The sequence below is a fragment of the Oryzias melastigma genome, unplaced genomic scaffold (genome assembly GCF_002922805.2).
Source record: "Oryzias melastigma strain HK-1 unplaced genomic scaffold, ASM292280v2 sc00221, whole genome shotgun sequence".
In the NCBI taxonomy this organism is placed as follows: Eukaryota; Metazoa; Chordata; class Actinopteri; order Beloniformes; family Adrianichthyidae; genus Oryzias; species Oryzias melastigma.
The window spans coordinates 335,595-351,427 of NW_023416883.1; the positions used below are offsets into that span (position 1 = coordinate 335,595).

At 42.1% G+C, this 15,833-nt stretch overlaps 1 protein-coding gene and 2 long non-coding RNA genes across 3 annotated transcripts in view; 1 reads left to right on the forward strand and 2 right to left on the reverse strand.

The window, feature by feature from the left end:
* Positions 1-1,319, forward strand: part of LOC112138869 (G2/M phase-specific E3 ubiquitin-protein ligase) — a gene marked incomplete in the record, with an annotated part of 3,504 nt that extends 2,185 nt beyond the window's left edge. Inside the window, 2 exon segments of the mRNA XM_024261536.2 lie at positions 1-856; positions 1,232-1,319. Coding sequence (XP_024117304.2) covers positions 1-162 — 162 coding nt within the window.
* LOC118598230 overlaps positions 1-2,415 on the reverse strand; it is a 4,197-nt gene extending 1,782 nt beyond the window's left edge. The window contains exons 1-2 of the long non-coding RNA XR_004947348.1: positions 1,338-2,415; positions 445-671 (exon numbers count right to left, since the gene is read on the reverse strand). This is a non-coding gene — a long non-coding RNA (uncharacterized LOC118598230). The remainder of the gene's footprint in view (positions 1-444; positions 672-1,337) is intronic.
* A 957-nt stretch (positions 2,416-3,372) lies between these two features.
* On the reverse strand, positions 3,373-4,335 carry LOC118598231. Its single transcript, XR_004947349.1, has 2 exons — positions 4,285-4,335; positions 3,373-4,008 (listed from the first exon to the last, which is right to left on the reverse strand). It is a non-coding gene; the product is annotated as an uncharacterized LOC118598231 (long non-coding RNA).
* Positions 4,336-15,833: the final 11,498 nt, after the last annotated feature.

Here is a 15,833-nt window from a genome sequence, read left to right on the forward strand (position 1 = left end):
CTGGAACCTCTTCCACAACTTCAATTCCTCGTTGATTCGAAGTTTCCCATGGCAAACACGTGTGCCAACATTTTAAAGCTCCCTCTCGTGGACAGCTACAACACATTTAAAGAAAATATGACTTTTGGGATCAGGAACTCCCCTGGCTTTGTTTGTATTTAGCCATAAACTCTTGGGTCTCCCTGAACCAAAAACTGAAAGAAAGTTGTTGATTTCATTTTACTGTTGTACTGTGTTCATTTCTGGGAAAGGCACATAAGTTGGGCACATGGTTGAAATTTTAACTTTGGTCCAAAATGTTAAATTTGAATGTACATGCTTGGTAACAGTCCTCACAGCCATATTTTTAATTTTAAGCACTTTTCAGAACAAATCAACATACTAGTGTTTTAAAAGATTTTTACAGATTCAAAGTATTCTTGTTTTATACATTGTTATACCAACCTTAAGTATGCCATTAAAGATTGGCCATGTTCTTAAGTTTAATGTAGTTTTCAGTAGCAGCTTCCCAGTCGAGAGGAGTTGGCAATCCACTTTGTCTCTGCAGCTGAGAAAAGTGAGCTTCAAGATCTTCTTCGTCAGAGTCCAGAGTAGTTGCAGGTGGCATCTGGCTGCTGAACAGTGTAATGGCCTCTGCAGATGTTGGGAAGCCACAATTCCTTCCATCAAACCTTGAAGAAATACAGAAAATACATTGATTGGAGCTTGTGTTTGCTCAATTTTTAAGTGCCATAAAGCACACATACCCAAGTGATATTGGCCTTTGTTTTATTATTATTTATTTATTTTTTTGCTGGCCAGGAGTCTGTCAAGGTATTTTCAATTGATGTCAAGACTTTATTTTATTAAAGTTCAGGTTGTGACGAAGAGGCAGAGGCATGTGGATCCATGTGCAAACCAGGTTTTAATGGAGAACACAGGCTGAGGCAAGGCGAGGTCAAAATACAGGCAGAGGTCAGGACACAGGCAAACAGGGAGTCAAGGAGGCAGGCAGGAGTCAGAAACCAGAGGCAAAACAAGGAATAAACTGCTTAGAAATGACTGCGTGGCAATGCAAGACTTCGCACTGAGGTGGTGTCTGCAGGCAGATTAAATACTGGTGGTGATGAGGTGGATTGGAAACAGCTGAGGAATTCTGGCTGAGTGTGGAGAGGGAGTGCAGGGTCAATACTCAGGCAAGCGCTCCCTCTGGTGGTTGGAGAGGGAAGCAGCAGGTTGATCCATGACACAGGTACAGACAAACTTTTACTGTAATCACAACATTCATTTATGTTTTGTTTAAATAAATAATTTTCAATAAATTGGTTGCCTTTGTCATAGCAAGATTCCATACTTACCTGTGAGGCACGTGGTCCATCGCTTCGGGTTTGTCAGATGGGCACTGGGACTGACGAACGGGGCGAATGGTATGAGTGTTCCAGATCTGCTTGTATTCATCGAGTTCTTTCTGCAGGACATCAAGGAAGCAGAATCTGACTAAACAGATATGCAGATAGCTGCCATTGAAGAGATGCCGCTCCCTCAAGTCACCAAAGAGATCCATCCAGAACTGACTCCTAGTTAAGAGTACACATCTTTTAGTATCACAACATTTGCCTTAAAAAGTGTTCCATTGAAAAAGACTTTAATGTTATACACATTATGTTATTGGCACAATGTTAGGAGGAAGCTGCTTGTAAGCGCCATTTTATGAGTTTGAAATGATGTAAGAATTTTTTTTTTTATTTGTTAATTCATATTCAGCTAAATTATATGAGATTTGAATACTGGTTTGGGGGGAAAAGAACAAGTTGTTTAGATGAAAACCTATGCAATGTATGAATACTAGATGGCGCACAACATTTGTTTTCATGCTGAAGACGATTTTTGTTCTGTTTTGACTTGTCAATAAAGTTTGGCGACAAGGTGCATTCCTCCTGTCAGAATGCGTCTTTCTGATCTCATCAGGTATAGTTGATTTGTAATGTAACACTCATATATTGTCCCCAAAGGCGTAAAAAGAAGGTGGATGATTACGACAGACTTTATTTTGGCCCAGAATAAAGCCCCAGAAAAAGTTTGTCCTAATTCTTCACCCTTTTTACGCTTTTTGGACAAAATATGAGTGTTAATAAATAAATCAACGATGCCTGAGACCCGGGAAACACAACATCTGTTCTGGGCTGCATGGCGAAAAGGGAATTTTGGCGCCGCACGCCACACCCCCACCATCCTGAACAGAAACGACGTAACTGCCTGGAATTGTGTTGCAAGAAGTATTTGTTTATTCTGATTCTCAAAATTTACGTATGAACCACTTATAATATTTTTTTTTACAAAAATAAAATAATAACGATAATTGAGACTCCGACCGATTTCGAACCCACTGTCTTTGGGTTGATAACCAAACGCGCAAACCGCTGCGCCAAGGACTGCGCCCATAAGTTGATGTAAAGTTTTCAACTTTTGTAAGATAAAACCGAAAGTCGCGTGTTCGAGCCCCGACGGAGACGTGTCAGAATTCGGGCGTTTTGTGTAACGTGGCTTTTATAACCCAATTCTGCCTTTCGGAAAATGTTCAGACCTGGTAGCACGAGATTAAATGATATCATACCATTTTATTGACAGAAATAACTTTTATTACTGTCAAATAACTTTTATTACTGTCTTGTTCTCCAGATTTAATTAGCTTTTAACATATATATATATATATATATATATATATATATATATATATATATATATATATATATATATATATATATATATATATATATAATTTATACATTTTTATTGTACTAGTGTTTTAACTTATTTCTGTCATCATGGCTAGAGTACCACTGATGAAAACTAGCCTTTTAGCTAATTTTAGCTTTTTTAAAACTATGTAGTTTGTATTGTTTAACCATGTGGTTTTCTTTTAAATTCCATTGTCCCCTTTTAAACAAATACATACAAATAGCATTTTTTTTAAAATAAGAAATACAATTCAAATAATCAAGTGCTCATTTAAAAGTTCAAAATATCTTTAATGCACATACATTTTTCACAGACATGACAACAAATTTTCTAAATGGCAACCATAAATAAGACAGTGTATATCCAAAAATGTAATAATTATATTTGAACAAAATACTTGAGTATTCAAATTGAATAATTGAAAAATAAATGACTAAATGCTTAAAAAAACACCAAAGAATTCTTACAGAAAACATCAATAAAAATGATAGAAAATAAACATCTAAAAATTGTTATGCTCAGAATATTTTACTTTAAAAACCAAATACTATATAGAAAAGCACAAAAATAATCAAATCTAAAACAATAGGTGCTCCTAGTATACAAATGTTATTTTTCTGATGTTAAAGTGGTGGTGGGGGGGTCTTGCCCTCTTTTTTTTTTTTACCATATCCACGTTTCTCTAGTTCTGCTCTCCAACTGTCATATGTTTGAGTCTCCGTGGCTTCACAAAACCAGTTTCCAAAGTACTGACGGTGTGATGGTGGCTGTCTGTTTGCACCACATTTGCTGCATGTTATGTGATCGATCTTTTTAACATATTTCCTTTTGGTGACACCTATTTGCTCTGCTTCCATCTTTCTCTTTCTGTATTGTTGTGTTGTGTATGGTGTGTTTGAAGCAGGCTGAGGTGATGGTGGGACAGAGTCTTTGATTATCATAGCAGGAGGCGGCATGACTACACCGAGAGGAATGTTCAAAATGGGTGGAACCAACACCTGTGAACTGGACCCTGATTGCATGATGATGGGTGCAGAGCTCAACAAAGGAAAGAAGTCCGGGTTTTGGGGTGCTGGCATCTGCCGCTGTGGCCTCGGTTTCAGTTTTGCCTCCCCAGCAGTGTTTGGTGGCAATACAAAAATGTGAGGCTCAGCCAAGGTCCCCGTTTGCAGCTGTTGTCCTTTCTGAAGTGGATCAGGAAGTTTTTCTGTTGCTGCCATGGAAGCAGCAGGTTGTGGGATGCCCTGATTCAGAATGAGTTTTTCTTGTGCCCGACACCGCCTGCTGTACCTGTAAAGACAAGCACAAAAGTGTTTCACAAAAATCTTCAACAATAGATTAAAAAAAAAGGCAACAAATCCCTTGCTGCCTGTGTGAACACAAGTTACAACACAAATTAAATAGCTTGACCTAACTATTGTTTTATCCTCTTTTTTTAATACTATTTTGATTTTTCTCTATGCATTCTAAATGATACAGACTCTTATCTTTTTATATTTGATGCTGCTGAAAACATACCGATGAGGAAGAAAATTTCATGTATTAAAATCATTCTAATTTACTTACCATTGTGTGACTGTAGCAGCGTTTACTTCTGGAAGCTGGATGGTGGTCTCACTCATGATTCTAGCGTTGGAGACAATGCACTCTCTGATTGTCTTGTACATGCGCACAACCATTGTGAATCAAGAAACCTTCTTCCCCTCACAGCGCACAGCGTTTGGATACAACGCACAGAGTCTCACAAATAGTGCCTCGACCACACGGTTGCAGTCTGGCCATTGTGCAGGACTGTGAGCGCCAATAAAACACCTTCATGAAAAAAAGGGGAAAAAAATAAAAGGACAAGCATGTATGAGTAAAAACTGAATTTTAAAGCTAAAAGTTTGGTTCTGTGTCATCTCTTGTGCAGAGCTCTTTGATGTTTTTTGTCTACTCACCTTTTTGTGCTTTCCACACCAGGAGCTACAATCTTTTTGGTGGCCCTGAATCTGCCTTGCTTCAGGTGGGCTTGATGACGTTGAGAGTAGACTGTCTTGCATTTGTCATAATCTGACAATGATTGCCACAGGGAGATGATCCGATTGACCTCATCTTCAGTCACCACTAGATTATGGTCCCGGAGGCCAACCAAGAAACTAGCCAGCTCCGGCACGGCGCCATAACCTTCGATATCATCAGGGCCAACTGAATCCTTGAAAACAAGAACAACCGGGTTAGTTAAATAAATTGAAAGAAAACTGACAGTTATGTTTTTAAGAAATCTATTTCTTACGTCAAGTGAAGAGTCCAACTGTTGACTGGTTGATGGTAGATCTTTTTTGGAGGCTGTAAAAGAAAATACAAATATCTTAATAAATAATGATATGATACATCTTCATCATAAAAGCAATAAAAATACAATTCCAATTTGCAAAACAAAATTAAAAGCCAATAAAACATGCAAACTACTTTATCATGTTTTCGGTTTTTTGTTTTCAAAGAAAAGCTTAACAAACTCACAGCTCTGTTCATCAGGGGATAAGACATGAGGGGGCACAGAGGTAGCGGCAGAAGTTGATGAGGACAGAGATGGCGAACTGGGTCCAGGTGCTGAGTGCATCGCGCTTGTTGAAGGGCCCTCAGGAAGCAGAGGAGGAGACCAAGAAGGGCCAGGTTGAGGGGTGGGAGCTGACAGACTGCTGACCTGTGCCGAGGAGGACTTTGAGGAGGTTGGGAAGGTTCTTACTGGCTCCAAAGTGGGCACAGTAATGTCTTCACAATCCTCAGGTTCATGGAAACTGTCTTCAATCTCCATGACAGTTGTCTCTGACCTCTCAACAGTCTTTCTGTAATCTTGGAGAACTTTACCAGTTTGATGGTAAAGGTACTCCACCCCCAAAAGTTCACCTGTAAAAGCAAAGCAATCAGTAGAAGGAAAATAAAATTTAAGTTATTTTCAAAAAAAGTGTGCATACCTGTGTACTTTCTGGGCTCAGTATAGGGAACAACTTCCTTGCCAAGGACCTCCCCAGACAAACTGTTTGCAGCATGACGCAGAAGATGGTTGTACGAGCATGGCTGCTGCTCGTCTGTCGTGGCTGCAACAGCGCGGTCTTCATTCCATCTGGCCAGCCCGTCTAACAAGTAAGCCTGGAAGAAGACATCACTTGCCAGGGTGCCTGTAAAATCCAAGCATAAAAAAACATACATGTTTCCATGCATCAATAAATCTAGCTTTTAACATAATTTACAATATTATTTACAATATTATAGCATTTTTTTGTGTGTTCAACAAATATAATATAACAACTTACCAGGGATGAACCTATTCAGGTGAAGGTGAAAGGATTCAAGGGATGTTGAACCTCTGGCACAGCGGTATGTGGGCAAACGATGCTCGCCTTTCAGGATTGTTCCTGTCCTGGTGTAGAGCTGAATGCCAGGGGGATCCTGGATGCAGGCCACGTGTTTTGCCTGGGATGCCATGATTTCGCTCATGCGTGCTGAATTGATCAGTGGCACCCCCAAAGTGTTGCGACCATTGTCCCCGTCAAAAGCTTCGATGAGGTTTCTGATAAGAGCCAGAGTCTCCCGAGAGCCGCGTGTAGTTCGCCTGCAGTGCAAGGCTAACTCGCTGCGGCTAATGGACCGCAGGACATCAGCTTCTGATGGATTTATAAGATTGCCAGCCAGTTCTGAGCGTTTGGCTATCTTCAGAGCTGTCAGATCCTCCTCATCCCACATGAAGAGACAATTGCTCAGGCGACTCATAAAGGACGCGTATAGCTGATGTGAATCAGTGGTGCAGCCCACTGAGAACCTTCTCATAAAGTGCCATATGTCCAGGCGGATGTTTAGGTCTTTCCATTTATAGAACATTCTTCTCAGGAGAGTGTTTCTACAGCAGTCCCTGTCCACATACAGCACTTCAGGGGGAGGTACTCCAGCCACTGCATACCGCTTGATGAGCCCTTCAACCATTGGCCCAAGGCCATAACCTTCGCTGGCAGTGAGCACAGACATAATGACTTGGCCATGCTCATTGCCAACGTTTGTTGCCCAGGTAGCAGTTCCAAAACTTCTTCCAGCCAGTTTCCGAGCCACTTTCTTAGTGGAGTCCATCTTCAAGATGCGGCCATAAATCGATGTCACTGCGGCCTTTATCTCAGTCAGCCTCTGGAGGACATCTTGGGCGTAGACTTGCATCAGCCACCTGTGCTTCAGAACAGTGGGCATTGGTGGGGGAGGTGAAAATGTCACAGGGTTAATCAGACCCTTTTTCACAGCCATTGCAAGACTTTTGCAGTCCGTCAGGTACTGAACAGTCTTTTTTAGCCACACTTCTGAATGACTCTCCTGCAGCTTCCTCCTAATCTGGCTGCTGCTGTTTCCTAATCCCCTCTGGCGCATCAAAGTGACCACCCTCAAGTCACAGGCAAGCTTGGACGTGAGGATGCAGGGAAACTGCACCCTGTGACCCATATCCAGCTGGGAGACGATGCCATGGCTCCAGCTTATTACCTTCCTTTTGCATCTTTTGCAAAATAAATATTCAGCCGCCACAAAGTAAGTTGTCTCTAGTGAAATAACTTGTCTGATCTTCTGATGGAGACCGGCTGAGGTCAGAAGCTCTTTGTGGCAATCTGAATGAGGGCAGACCAGCTTGACTTGCCAAAGTTTTCGGGGCATCCAAAGTAGGAGGGGACTTCCAAAATAGTGCTCAGGCTGAGGGACATTTGTTATCTGGAAAGGGACTTGGGGAGGATACCACCACAGCCTGTCCACCCTGCTAAAGTCCAGTTCAGGATATCCTTGTGCTGTCCATCTGAAAAGCGCTCTGGACATCCATCTCTGGTCCACTTCAGGGAGTGCTGGAATCCAGCCAGATGGAAGACACACGCTGTTTGCTGAGAGGAAAATAAAGAAATAAAAGAAAACAAACTGCATATAACTTAAATAAAGACATAAACAATTATATAAAAATTGCACATACTTGTGGAGTGAGATTTGTCCCATCTGATCGCTTCTGTCAGAAGTGTGCTGTCATCAACTTCACTCGACAGGGGTGGAAATGCAGGAGACTGAGCTGTTGGATGTGCAGGGGTGGAGAACTGCTCACTGGCTTTAGGGTCAAAGGATTGATGGAGGGTTCCACAGTTCCACATGTGGAGAAGAGTGTCCTGTTGCTGGGAGGGAGGAGGAGGAGGCTTCTGACACCTGGAGGGTGGAGGGGGATTTTACAGACCCAGGTGAGGAAAAAAGGGACCCAGATGCTTGGTTTAAAGTTGTGGATGTGGAACGTGGCCGTGCATGTATCAAAGCTGAAACAAACAAACAAGCAAACAAAAAAAAAAAACAGCAGCACCATTAAAATACACAACCAATATGATTCAATGTGATTTAGAGTTTTAAAAAAAAAAGAATTGTTTTCTTACTGGGTCTGATTTTAGATGGGGATGCCAGCTTTTTCACGACTTTGTCAATGTTTTTATCCTTTGCCAAATTTCCGGCCAAAAGAGAAGAGAGGGATGAGGTGGAGATGGGCTGAGGAGTTTTTGGATGTGGTGGTGAGCAGGAAGGTCTTTCAACAGAAGGATCAGATGTTGATGGAGTCTGAGAGGGTGAGGATGCCATTGATGGTCCTGGCTGGCTGGACATACTACGTTGTGTCTTCTTAAGCAACATCTGCTCCTCTTTCATTGCCACTGCAGTTTTGGCAGATGGAAACATTTCCACGTACTCCCTGAAGCTCTCTTTGTTGCTGGCATGATCTTTGGTGTCTTTACTTCCCCTTGTTGGATCTGTCGTCATAGCAGCAACAAGGTAGGCAGCATAACCCAAAGCATTTTCCAGAAGCCATTTGAATGTCTGGCCATGGAAAATACCAAACTGAATTTCAAAGAAGCCAAGAAGATGCTTCCTGTTAGCAGGATCTCCCTGATGATCCAACACGTTCTTTGTGGCCTTTTCCAACACTGCTTCAGGAGACAAAGGCCTCATCCATGGCCTTCGTTCATTTGTTTTTTTAAAGGAATAGGCTTCTGGAGAGTCTGACAAATTCAGAGTTCCATTTCCCAGTCTTCTGAAGAGGGGTTCCATAATAAAAGCTGAATGGATCAAATAAAAAAAGCATATTTAAAAACAAAAATTAAGCTGTGGAAACACAAAATCAGGAAAAAGAAAAAAAAATGTAAAAGAAGGTTTTAATATAGCTATATTTGATAGGATAGATACTTGTACTACTTATTTTTTGTATGTTGATAAATATCAGTATTTTATTTTAAATGTATCTATGCATTATTATTACTATAGATTACTATTATCCTAAACATTAAATACAACAAAAGAAAAAAGTAAATATATATATAGATAGATAGATATATAAATAAAGACAGATATATATGCTTAAAAATTAATATATGCTTAAAAATAACTTTGATAAAATAAAAGTATACCTGTTTGTGATCTCTGTGGGTGTGGGAGTACTAGCTAAAACAAGCTGGCTAAGACAAAGAAACGACACAAAGTCGCCATGATCGACACGTGAAATCTCAGGTCACTTATTGTTTGAGCTAGCCAGCGCGCTAATTTTATTTTGACCTGAAGTTTTAATACAGTAAACTACAAAAGTGGGGAAAACACCGTTGGTTGATTGGGTAGTTCATTAAATATGTCTGCTAGCCTAGCTTTCGTTCGATCTAAGATTTTTTTACTCGTTATTTTACTACACGGTTACGTTTGTGGAAAAACACAGCTACTAAACTAAAATGGACGCCAACTAGCGTAAATGCCGAAAGGAAAAACAACCTTTATAACGGAATGCAACATGTAATACCGTCAGTAATAACGTGTTATTATTACACTAGCACAAATAAAAATTAAATTACACAATGAAAAGTCCATACTTACTGTGAAAAGTCGCGATCAACCCTGAAAATATGATCACGTTTAACTCCGGCACTTTTAGCGATGTTTGGAGATGTGAATGAAACGCTGTACTTCCCGGCGTCTCATTGGTCAATTCCTGGTCACCCCTCTGTTGTTCCATCGTGGGATTTGATTGGGTACTTCTTGGTTACTCTTGGGCGGGATATCAGGAGAAAGAAGAAAGCTTATTGGAGGATAGGTTTGATTCGTGGTAGACTCATGGTAGATTCTTGGTAGCAGGGAGTGATTTGATTGGATGTCACTACCAAGAATTACCACGATTGAGCTCGACTAACAGGCGGCCGGGAGGGCCACCGTACAGCTCTTGCAGGCCAACGGTTAAGACTGTATATATAGATTTTCATTATTGAGGGTTACACTAACGACAACATAGCTGAAATTTAGAAGTGATAAAGACAGGCGAAAAAGAAAGTATGGCAGACAGCAAAACAGATCCCGTTTTCCCTCCTCCACCCCCTTTTTTCTGGCCCAAAAACTCTCCATGGAGGCTTTGAAAAGAAGAAATAAAAGCGGCTACACCGAACGTCCACCCGCACATAGCTTAGTCAGACAGCGGTAACTATCCCTTAATGCAGCGCTTATAGCATATCTGCCTTTAATGTCTATACTAGCATGGGTCCGATCTGTGATAGCAGATTAAATTCACAACTTCAAACAAAAGAAAACAAATTTTGTACAAAATCACGTACCTCTCAAGAAGCGCCAATAGCTTGAAACTGAATGAAACGTTGAGCGAAAAAAAGTCTATTATTCACATCCGTTTTGATTCGCTTCCGTTGTGTGTTGGCTTTTGCTGTTGCCCTGTGGCTTTTGCCGTTGCGTTGTGGCTTTCGTTGATGTGCTTCGGCCTTTGTTGTAGTGCTTCGGCTTTTGCTGTCGTCGTTCAGCGTATGTTGTCGTGTTTCGGCTTTTGCCGTTGTGTTTCGGCTTTCGTCGTTGTGCTTCGGCGTTTGTGTTCGTGCTTCGGCTTTTGTCGTTGTGTTGTGGCTTTTACATTCATGTGAGCCGTGCCGGCCACCGTAGATTTGCACTAGCCAGGCGTCTTAAAACCACCTCCAACCTTTGAAGATGGTCCTCGCACGTTTTAGAAAAATAAAACACCAAATCATCCAAATAGACCGCACAACCAGTAAGACCGCGTACCACCCGATTCATCAGCCGCTGAAAAGTGGCTGGCGCATTTCTTAGCCCAAAGGGCATCACATTATATGAATAGAAAACCACTTGGCGTGATGAATGATGAAATCTGTTTCGCTCTAGCTGTCAAAGGCACCTGCCAATAACCCTTTAACAACTCCAATTTTGTCACAAACCTCGCACCACCCACCAAATCAACACAATCATCAATACGGGGAAGAGGGAAGGAATCAGGTCTAGTGACCGCGTTTACCTTGCGAAAGTCAGTACAAAAACGGAAAGTCTGATCTGGTTTCGGCACCAACAAGCACGGCGAGGCCCAGCTAGAATCAGAAGGGACAGCAATGTTGTTATTGATCAAGTACTACACCTCCAAATCAAGCCGTTTTTTCTTCTCAGGGTGAACCCTATAGAAACGCTGTCTGATAGGGTCAGCATCCCCCACATCTATGATGTCATGTTCTATTAGGTGGGAACAGGACGGAGTGTCCCGGAAAAGGCATGAAAATTGGCAGATCAAATCAAATAAGGAGTCACGCTGAGAGGCCACCAAGTAGTCCAAAGAAGATTGAATTTCTCTCACTGCGGCCGAATTATTTAGAGCAGTGGTCCCCAACCACCGGGCCGCGGACCGGTACCGGGCCGCAGACCAATTGCCACCGGGCCACGGAAGAATTTAGGGACTTTTTTTTTTTTTTTAAATCAGAAATCTTTTATTTTGAAATTAGACTGGGTTTTCTCGATTATATTGAGCGCTAAAAGCAGTCCAGCTGCGTGTCACACGAGAAAAGCTGCATGTGGAACCTTTCTCCGCGAATGGATGGGATTAGTGCAGCAACAGAAGAACAGACGGAAAACAACTGCGGTCAAGTGAGCCGCTGTTCGCTCAGCCGCGGTCAAACCAGCCGCGCTATAAAAAAAGTCATGCGCCCGTATTACACGGTTTACGGCAGAGCATGAAACTCGGTGGAAGAGCTTTCTGTTGGAGCATTAGAACGTCAGATGTGCTTGGAGTAAAATGAAAAAGAGAAAATTCTATAAAAAGAACTACGTATTCTATAAGTGCATATTTGTATTAATAATCTGTTATTTATTATGTCCTTTCTAAAAAGAAATGTTTAGAGTTTTCAACAATGAAGTTAAATAAAGTCATTTAAAAAATAAATGAGTCCATAATTCCAGGCCTTAGACAGAAAATGCTTGTTGTACACGTCACCCTCTAATACCTCACCAAGACTTGTGTACTTTCAACGTATAGTTTTTGAAAAAAATAGTAGTTAAACTTTGCATTTTTGACGAGAAATATGTCAAAATAGCCATTTTTTAATTTGAATAAAACGATTTTGGTCCATAATTCCAGGTCTTGGACACTATATGCTTGTTGTACAGGTCACCCTCTATTACCTCACAAAGACTTGTGTACTTTTACTGAATAGTTTTTGAAAAAAATAGTACTTAAACTTTGCATTTTTGACGAGAAATAAGTCAAAATAGCCATTTTTGAATTTGACTAAAACGATTTTGATCCGTAATTCCAGGGCTTGGATACTATATCCTTGTTCTACAGGTCACCCTCTATTACCTCACAAAGACTTGTGTACTTTTACTGTACACTCCCCCCCCCTCCCTCCCCCGGCTGGGCCGCGGAATAACTCCACACTGGCTGACCACAGCCCCTCCACAGCCCCAAAAAGGTTGGGGACCACTGATTTAGAGAACTAGACACCCTGAACTCTTTCTGATCATGCAACCCTTCCTCCACAACAGGAGAAATAACCAGAGAAACTGATGGGGGGGGCGGTAGACCATCACCCTGAATCACAGAGACATGAGAAACGAACGGTTTCAAAAAATTCACATGAGTTAACCAAGTCTTTTATTTTCGGTCAGGAGTAGAAATCAGGTAGTTGAGCTCAGAAAGCTTCTTAACAACAGAATGGGGGCCTGTGTACTTTGCCTGAAAAGGAGAACCAACCACAGGAACAAGAAGATGCTCAAAAGGAGGGCCAACGGCTGGAATCGGGACAAGAGGGCCTGGTTTTAAAGGCTGATTTGGTTTGCCTGTAAGCTGACAGGTGTGGCACGACTTGACATAAGCCGTAACAGACTTCTTCAACCCAGGCCAGAAGAAATATCTCAGGAGTCGGTCGTACGTTTTCTGCACTCCCATATGGCCTGACAGATCATGTGAAACCTGTAAAACAGCCTCATGTAACTTTTCAGGAACAACCACTTGATATAGAGGAGCTCCCAGAAAACCATCTAATTGAGGGGTCCACTTCCGCATCAAGACATCATTATGAAAAAAATAACACTGAGAATGACTCCTAACCTCGTCAGAGGGGCAAACCAAGTTCCGAAGCTTGCATAATGCAGCATCAGGCATCTGCTCCTTCACCAGATCGTCCCTCGAAATGGACCAGGGAACAGCTGGCAACACAAAATCAGAACTGGGCTGCTTTACACGACTACACGAATCGGACTTGCTTGCGGAACGTGTAACCGCACAAGCCGGAAAAAAGGCAGAAGGCGCTACCGCACAAACATCAGACCCACTACACTCCAGGGGGGTACTAGTCACCTTAACTGGAGGCGGAATGTCGGCCCAAACACAGCCCTCTGCGATGTCGTTTCCAAGGATTACGTGCACACTGTCAACCGGCAGAGCCGGACGCACCCCCATCGAAACTTCGCCCTGGAAAAAACCACAGCATAGCTTCAGGCGGTGTCGTGGCATATGCAGAACGTCGAGACTTAACCCCACCACAGGTATGTCAGATCCTGCAAACGTCTGAGCAGAAAATGGCAAAACAGATGACACAATAATGTTCAGATTAGACATGACTACACTGACTGGGGGGGTGTGAAGTCGCATAGTGTCTGCATTTGCTTGTGCCCGTGAGTGCGCGTGCCCGCTGACAGGTGCGGAGTGAAGTGCTGTGAGTTGAAGCGCGTGGATGTTTCCTGACTGTGTGAACTGCTTGTTGCGTGCATCCTATGTGAACCTATGTGATGTGTTTGCGGTATGTCCATTGACTGTAAAAATAGTGGACTTCTCGAGCCTTGAGGTCCCCCATTGGAAATACATTACTTCCTCTCCTAGTGAAAGTAGGCCACTGCCTTCACTGTCACTTCCTGAAACAGCTATCGCCATTTTGCAAACGTCTGCAACCCAATTCAGCAATTGGTCTGAGTCTCTGAGTCATAGCTGAGTAATGGAATCTATAGGAAGTACTGTCACCAATCTGAAGTGAGTTTATTTCAACCGTCCGCCTCTTTCCACGCCTTTACCACGAGACCGCAGGATGTAAACAGCTTCTACTTTAATAAGGCGGCTCGGGAGAATCGTACAAGTCATTGTTGAAGCCTTTGAGGGAGAACCATTCCAACATTTGATTATGTTAGCGGTCCTTTGGGATTTACTTACATTTATTCCTTTTTGTCGAGATAAAAGGAGCATTTGGGTGACGCTGCTGCAGAGCGGCGCGCGGCCCCCCCTTGTGCGTGCAGCAGAAGCAGCAGTTTGTCACTTCACATGCGCTGCCAGGTTACAGTCTGATTGAATTGAATTGAATTGAATGCCTTTATTGTCATTGCAGTTACAATGAAATTTCGGTTACAACTCACTTTTTCAATGTGGACATATTTATACACAGTAATAAATATATAAAATATAAGAAAGATTTCAATAAAAAAGGGTCAATTATGTACAAGAAATGAGGGGAGGAATAAAGTGACCAGAGCAGACGAGTGTGCAAAGTCGCCTATGAATGTGCAAAGTATCAAGGGTTATGGTTGGAAGTGACCGTTTAGTACAGCCACAGCTTTTGGGAAGAAGCTGTCTCTCAGTCTATTTGTCCTGGCCGGTACCGCCCTGTACCGTCTGCCAGAAGGAAGCAGCTTGAAGAGGTGATGACCGGGGTGGGTGTGGTCCTTCTTGATGTTCCTGGCTCTGCTGAGGCAGCGGGAGGTGTAGATGGAGGCCATCGTGGGGAGAGAGCAACTGATCTGATGCAACTGAGAAGCGCGTACAGCGGTATTTAAAATAAATAACCATCCTAACAAGTGAACGGCTGGATCTTTTTATCTGTTTGAAAATACGACAACATCCATTGAAGTTTGTCTCGCGCTCCTCAGACGGCTGCATCTAATTCAGCCTGCAAGCTTTGCTTGGTGATTTTATGGAGGATCTGTACCATACTGTATGATACACAACTTATTATTTATAAGCTAAAATCAAAACTATGAAAAAAGAAAAACGAACGTTAAACAAACAAAAAAAGTCCAAATCACATAACCTCAGAGTGAAATCTATTTCTACAGAGTAAATCCTCATCTAAAAATGTCGACAGCATGCTCCTCTTGTTGTTTTAAACTGCTGCATCGGTACATTCCATTGAGGAAAACAACAGTAGGACAATGATTACATTGTTGAATTGTAAAGTAGGTGTTAAAAGGTCTTCACGGACCCATTGATGAAGTCTGCTCCCATTTGCTACCTGTCATCTGTCAATCAAACCCCCCAGACGGTAGACGTCAGACCCACAAACGCTTATTGAGCCATCTGATTGGTCAATTTATAACTCGAATAACTTGTGATAAGGGAAAAAAAATCATTGATAAAAATTAGGATTAGAAAAAAGAAGTTAATCAAAAAGCAGCAGAGGAAGAATGATTATTCTGACATATAAAATGACTGAGAAATAACTGTCTATTTCTCAATGTAAGTCAATGGGACCTTGGCCTTTTTGCAACCCAGTGGTACTTCCTATATGGAACACGGAAGTAGGGGGGCTTGCTAAGTCCAGTAATTCTTATATACAGTCAATTGGTATGTCAGCGAGTGTGCGTGGAATCACATGTGCCTACGAGCAAACTTGTGTGCCCGCACACCTATTCCGTGAGTGAGCAAGTGCTTACCTGGAATGTGATGTCTTCTGATGAAATGGGAGGAAGAGGGAGAAAGGGGGAATTTGAAAGAAAGACAGAAAGAAACACAAAAAACACAGAGAGGGGAAAAAAAGGCTTTCTTGAGGGGAGGTGTGTGT